Consider the following 6,753-nt stretch of genomic DNA (forward strand, 5'->3'; position numbering starts at 1 on the left):
AGGTCGCATTGCTGCCCCCTCCCACAGAGCACCCCCACCCCGTCTCCCTTCCCTTCCCACCAGCCCACGGACGCGGCCCCTGTCGAAGTGCCCAGTGGTGCCCAGCAGCCACATCTCTCAGTGTCCGTGGCCTTGGCTTCTGGCCCCCAGCCTGTGTCCCCAGCCCGCCCCCCAGCTTCATCCCTTCTGTCTGTGGCTCTCACACCTTCCCGCGTCTGAGGCTCCCCCAGACGCCTCTCCCGGCCATACCTCTCTGCTGTGCCCCACACTCACGTGGACATCTGCCTGACTGCCTTTGTCCCCGGGTGTCCAAGGGGGCATCCAACCCAACGTGGCTGCTGTGGTGGGGGCTGCCAACTTTAGCAAATAAAACCCCGGGATGCCCAGTTCAGTTTGAGTGTCAATTTTGTAACTATTGCACACAACATACCCATACCCAAACAATTTGTTGTTTATCCGACATTTGAATTTAACTAGGAGCCATGTGTTTTCCTTGGCAGCCCAGCTGTGCAGCTCCAGCTCCCCACCCTCCACCCCTGCCAGGCACCTGGCTGCTCTTGATGCCTCCCTGCTTCCTCATGGCCCACACCCAAACCCATAGTGAGTCCCTCACTGGCACCTTGGGGACTCTCTGGGGTCCCTCCTGCCATCTCAAGCCTCCGCCCTCACCCCCATCCCACCAGCGCTCCCCGGTCCCCTGCCTCCAACCCGAGGCTGTGCAGTGGCCCAGGGCTCTTTTAAACCATGTCTGACACGATTCAGGCTTGCCCACTGCCCAGGGATGAAATCTAAACGTCTTGCTTTGGCCCACAGGATCGGGTCCTCCTTCAACACCAGCCTTGCTCAAAGCCCTCTTCTCTGCAAGCTTCAGCCATAAAGGCTTCCAGAAAATTCCAAGATTCAGGGCCTTTGCATAACCATCCTGGCGATCTGGGGTGCTCTTTCCAAAGTGCTTGGCGCTCAGGATAAGGGCCCCCACCTCCAGCTCCACTCCCATGGGCTCATTTCCTTTTGTGCAAAGAGCACTCCCTATCGATGTCCTTTACAGGGAAGGCTTCTCAGCCTTGGCCCCATGGACATTCATGCTGGGCCATTCTCTCGGGGCTGACGGGCTGTCCCAGGCCGAAGAGGGCAGCCTCCAGCAGTGGGCCGCTGACCAACCTCCCTGGTATCTACCTACTAGAACCCCCTCCCAGTCATGACACTACATGACCCACTTGTGCTTTAGGGCAGATAGAAGTTTCCAGGAGAAATAGTTTAGTGCTTTCTCCAAAGCTCCCTGATCTGTCCATCCACCCAGCCAGCAGCCATCTTTCTTCTCACAAACAGACCAGAATCTCCTAGAGGCAATCACCATGCAGAGAGAAAGCCAACCTTAGGTGTTCATGTCACCAGGTTTCTAAGTGATTATGCTTTCTGGACCACTTCCCCCTCAACATGCGGTTCTGCTTTGTGATACATGAACGGCTTTTACTCCCGTTGATAACTGGCCAGAGTACATGACAATGTGGCAGGGTCATCAGTATCCAGTTGCTTGGGTCAACTGCTGCCTTTTGCCTTCCAGGGCACGTGCAGCTCAGGAGACTCCTTCCTGGTGGGCCTTGTGGGCCTGGGGTGCAGAGCCCCGGAGAGCATGGGTGGGCGCTGCCCAGGTCCGCAGCACCCCAGCTCCTGTGAGTGACCCAGTGGGGGGAGGGTCGCCCCCCCCCCCCAGGGATGGAGGGTGCGGGGCCGCCAGGGAAGGCTTCCCAAGGGAGGCAGTCACCTGGGAGGGGTGGAGAAAGAGAGGCCCAGCAGGGCAGTGAGCAGAGGGCAGAGTGGAAGCGAGGGCCGGAGAGGAGGAGGGCTGGCTTCTGCTCTCTGGTCCCAGGACGCACCGTGGGATCTGCCCGTGGCAGGGAGGGAGTCACGGGAGGGCGAAAGAAAGGAGACGGTGTGAGGCCTAGTGAGGAACAAAGGCAGGCAGGCCTGGCTGCGCAGCTCAGGCCCCCGGGCTCCCATCCCCTGCCGAGCCCTGGACCGCGTGCCCCTGTGGACCCTGCCCCGGACCCTGCCCTGGCGGGGCTGCTCACAACCCGGGCTTCCAGGGGTGATGGGAGTCAGGTCTTTCCACAGCAAAGAAAATACTAAGATAAAACAATCTTAGGGGAAAGAATCTTCCGCGGACAACAATAACTTCACTATGTGAAAATGAACCAGGTCCTGTTTAGGTTGGGAGCCCTCCTGTTGCTGCGTGTTGACATAACCCTCCTCACTAGGAACAAGGGAGTTCTCCAGAAACAGTGCTCGGCCCGAGGTCATCCCGGCAGGGAGGCCAGGAGGACGGGGCATGAGGCCGGCTCCCTGGGTGTGGGGACAGAGTCCTGTCCGCACCATCTCTGTCTCCCCGTGGGCCGGGGCGCGGGGCCTGGTGCAGGTGAAGCCACGGCGGCCTCCTCCGCCCGGCTCCCCTTCTCCGCACCCCTGCTCGCTCCTGTCAGCTCTGCACTGTCCGTCCGTCCGTCCGTCCGTCGGGCTTCCCGGAGTCCTGCTGGAGAAGAGGCTCTTGGGCAGGTTTCCAAGCCCCCGGCGTGCCTGCCGCCCACTGTCCTGCAAACGCGGTGGGGTCACAGGGTGAAAACACCCCACGGGCTCCATCCGACGGGCTCCAAAGGTGTCCAGAGAGCTCTGTCTGTCTTGTCGTGGTCCCCCCGCCCCCCCGCTCGCAGGGTGGGATGTGGCAGCCGGTACTCAGATCCAGCCGAGAGGAGAGAGACCGGCTTCCCCTCAGCTCCGGCAGCAGACTGTTTAGCCTGGGGTCCCCTGCCCTCCGAGGCAAGCCAGGGGACGGGCCCCAGTCCAGGCTGGTGGGGAGGAGAGCCCCACGCTGCTGGGGGCGGGGGGGGGGGTGCCGGGAAGGACGGGCTCGGCCCCCACCGGTGGGGGGCACAGGCAGCCAAACCTGGGGGTTCCACCCTTGGGGGCTCCACGTTTTCACTGGAATTCACACCACAAGCGGCGACCTCATCACACACTCTGCCAGACCCAAACTTTAACGAAATAGAAGCTGTGGAATTGGTTCATTCTGGGAGAAAAAAAATCAGGAGGAACAGAAGTAGCTCTTTGCCTTAAGGAAGGATTCCACCTAAAACGTTTCCGGGCGCGTTGCTCGCGACCACTTCCAGTGTGGACCGAAGTGTCACTCAACAGCTCTGGCCCGGGACCCACCATACCTGTACTGACCGGCAAGCGCCAACGGACGGGAGACAAAAAGCCAGAAATGTCTCTGTGCGGTTAAATACACAGGGAGAGTAAACGAACACACTGAGGTGATTTCGCAAATAAGAATCCTGCAGCTTTGGATTCCAGGGTGAGAGCTGCCTCCGGATTTAAACCAGCATAGACGATCTGAAGTCATGTATATTGCATTTCCTGGGACATCGCCGTTGGTCCCAAACAGTTACACCTGCACTGATACAGAGTCCCATATTTCAATAAACACAGCGGCCTTGCAAGAATGTCCTCAACGGCCCCAGCGCGCCCGGCTCACAGAACAGTGGCAGCCAGCGCTCCTGAGTGGAGCTGGGTGCCCCACAGAGTTGGCGACAGACATGGCCATCACAGCATAACCCTGGGGCCTCTGGGAACGTCCTTCTCTGCTGACTGATGAAAAACTTTTCAGTGGCTATATACGAAATTTAAGATGCATGTGGTCCTATCACAGTCTTCTGTAAACAGAAGAGTATGCACAAAGCTCAGGTTTACAGTAGCTTGATTGTAAAACTGTTACAGAGAAGTTCTTGAGCCTATGGACTAGCATACTTAAAAAAAAAGAAAGAAATTCCACATTGCTATTTTGGGTAGCAAAATCTGCATCGCCAAGGAGATCTGGCTCCTGCTACAACTCGGGAGGAAACACAGTGTGCTCCATGATTCTACTAATTTCTGCTGGCCTCCATGACATTAATTTACTGATAACCTCACAGAGTTGTGCTTATTTGGAAAAATAAAGATATAACATTAGCCAAGCCGCTCAGACTAATGTTAAAATTATAGGACTCTGGACTTGCACCAGAATGTGTGTTATTTTCCTGGTAAACAAGGAAGGTCTTTATAGGCACTCATGACATAGTGTTTATTTACACAGGCTTTAGAAGGTGCAGCTTCTGGAATCCAGGAAAAAGCATTTATTTAGTCAGTTATGTTCAAAAAAAAAAAAGACACAACCCAGCTCCCTGCCCTGTTAGCAGAGAAATGCTCATTTCTTAGGAGATTACAACAGTAAATTCCATGTCAAACCAAAGGGATCCTCACACAAAAGGAGAGAATGCTATTGTAAGATTTTGCTTTACACGTAAATTCAGCCAAAACACTTTAAGGGGCAAGATCAGTCTTCAGATCACGTTATGGGCAAGCAGACGCTCAGGGCTTTATGCAGAGGGGCTCCTGGGCCAGCCTGCCACCGAGGGGCTCCTGGGCTGTCCCGAGCCCCTCTCCTCCAGGTGCCCTGGGCCATCTCCACTGACAAGCCGCATGCCTCCGGCTGCTGCCCGCTACAAAGCAGCACAGCGCTCACGCCTCACCAGTCCCGGCGCTCGGGGCTCGCGTGCTGCAGGTGTTTCTGGCCCACATCACCTGTTCCGGGAGAGCCCACAAGTACCAGTAGCAGCTGCAGGTTCCCGGGCGGCTGGATTCTTCCACTTAAGTGCCCTATTTAGTTTTCCTTAAAAAGTAACTACATAGATGAGATGAATCCAGTGGCTAAAGCAATTTAACAAGGCTTCTTAGCATTGCGACATAGAAAGGCTTCTTAGCATTAGGACAGGAAAGCCCTGCGGACAATTTCAGGGTAAATTATGCTAAGTCTGGTGCACGTTCCTGTTGCCCCTGGGTTTCAGTTTATAATCTCTCTCGAAACAGAAAGCTGAGGATATTCTGCCTCCTCACTGAGTCCCTCTTTGAATTTCTATTAGCCAGAGGGCCAAGGTCAAAAGCAAACAAAAAAGCCGTGGAAACGTCCGCGAGGGAGAACGCTAGTCTCATTTTTGCAAAGGACGTCCTAGGGAGGTTTGTTTGCAAATGAGCAACTGCTGGATGTGCCGGTCGGCTTCCCAGCTTTAACTAATTTCTAGATCGGCGGGCCGTGGCTCTGAGACCCAGGGCTCGGTCGGCCAGGTGCCCGCTACCCGCCAGAGCCCAAGGACGCCTGCAGGGGCGGCCGCCGCAGCGCGGCCCGGAGCGCACAGGTGCGGGGAAGCGCCGCAAAGCTGCCCGTGTCTCTGCGACTCCCGGGCCCCCTGGCTCCCCACCCCCCAACCGCCCCTCGCCCCCCGCCCCCGAGGGACCCCGGCCCTACTCACCCAGGAGCAGCCAGAGGCCGCGCCGCGGGAGGGCGCCCAGGCTCCGGGCCATGGCGCACCGCCGAGCCCGACCGCCCGCAAGGACTGAGCCCGCCGCGGCGGGAAGCGGCGGCGCGCGCCTGGCCCTGCCCACCGCGGCTCCGGGGGGTGGGGGTGGGGGTGGGGGCAGGTCGCCCAGGCCGGGCGGGGCGGCCCCGCAGGAGGACCGCTGGCGGGCCGGTACGTGCCGGCCGGACGCGGGAGGCGAGGCGACCCCACGGCGAGCAGCGCGCACGGCGAGGAGCGAGCTCGGGGTCGCCCGGACCCTCCCTGGGGGACGCGCACTGGGGCTTCGAGGGAGGCCCCGCGCCGCGACCGCCGCAAGGGCTGCTCCCGAAATGTTTGCCCCGCAGGCGGGTGTTTAAGCCAGGGAGGGTCTCCTAGCCAGGGCACCTCAGTCCCACCCCGAGCACCATCCTCTTCCTCTCCCTAGGTTCCGGGCCACTCCTGCCCCGGGGGTTCTGTTTGCGAAAGGCCAAGACCACATCTCTCTCTCCCCCAAGGTGCGGGCATTGGGGCACCCGTGGGGACAAAACCAGCCCGGGAGCTTGGGGAGACTCCTACTAATCAGAAAATCTGGAATAAATGCTGAGACCTACACAGGATGAGCAATGGTGTGGGCTCAGGGGAGGAGGGGCACTCAGGTGCGCCCAAAGGCCCTGGGGCCGGAGTGAACAGGGGTCTTGGGAGGACTGAAGGGTGGCCCCCCGGTGAATTGCTGCCTCAGATGGGTGATGAGAGGCAGAGGAGGCTGGAGAACCTCCGACGGTGTTCATCAGACTCCGAACTTGAGTAGAAAGAGGACACAGCATTAGACTTGCCTTGGGAGGCTGTCACTTTGGGCTTCTGCGGCCCGGAGAACTCACGGGGGCGGGGACAAGAAGCCCGGGCATATTGGTTATAGAATGGTCAGAGAAGGGCTCCTAGGGGTACACATGCGAGCCCTGGGAAAGGAGGTCTCCCGGCGCAGAGGTGTGAGTGGGAGACATAAGCTCTCCTGGTGGTTGGATCTCACCTCACAGGGGTTCCTTCCTGTAACATCCTGCTACAAGAAGTCTGAGAAACTGACTTATGCTCACTGAAGGCGGGAGGGAGGGGAACTTTGAGTGCAATGGCCACATCGTCTTTGCGCCTGGTTTCATACACTTAGCAGGGTTTCATACACGGACCCGGGTCTCCCGTGAAGGACCCCTTCCCTAACTAAATGAAAGGGAGCAGAGCCACCTGCTGTCTGCTCAGAGAACAGGAGGCAACCGACAACCTGGTGGTCATCCATTCATTCTTCTGAACACAGGCTGGGAGGGCACTCAGGGCCAGCATGCCTACAACTGGGGGCCCCAAAGAGTCCTGGGAGTGAGAGGTCTGCGTCAGATGG

At 58.4% G+C, this 6,753-nt stretch overlaps 1 protein-coding gene across 1 annotated transcript in view; it reads right to left on the bottom strand.

Moving 5' to 3' along the window:
- Positions 1 to 5,434, bottom strand: part of RAMP1 (receptor activity modifying protein 1) — a 43,617-nt gene extending 38,183 nt beyond the window's left edge. Inside the window, exon 1 of the mRNA XM_032392380.1 lies at positions 5,340 to 5,434. Within this exon, the coding sequence (XP_032248271.1) occupies positions 5,340 to 5,391 (52 nt within the window). The 5' untranslated portion in view covers positions 5,392 to 5,434. The remainder of the gene's footprint in view (positions 1 to 5,339) is intronic.
- Between the last annotated feature and the right edge of the window lie 1,319 nt (positions 5,435 to 6,753).

Source organism: Phoca vitulina, unplaced genomic scaffold, assembly GCF_004348235.1.
Source record: "Phoca vitulina isolate PV1807 unplaced genomic scaffold, GSC_HSeal_1.0 scaffold1, whole genome shotgun sequence".
In the NCBI taxonomy this organism is placed as follows: domain Eukaryota; kingdom Metazoa; phylum Chordata; class Mammalia; order Carnivora; family Phocidae; genus Phoca; species Phoca vitulina.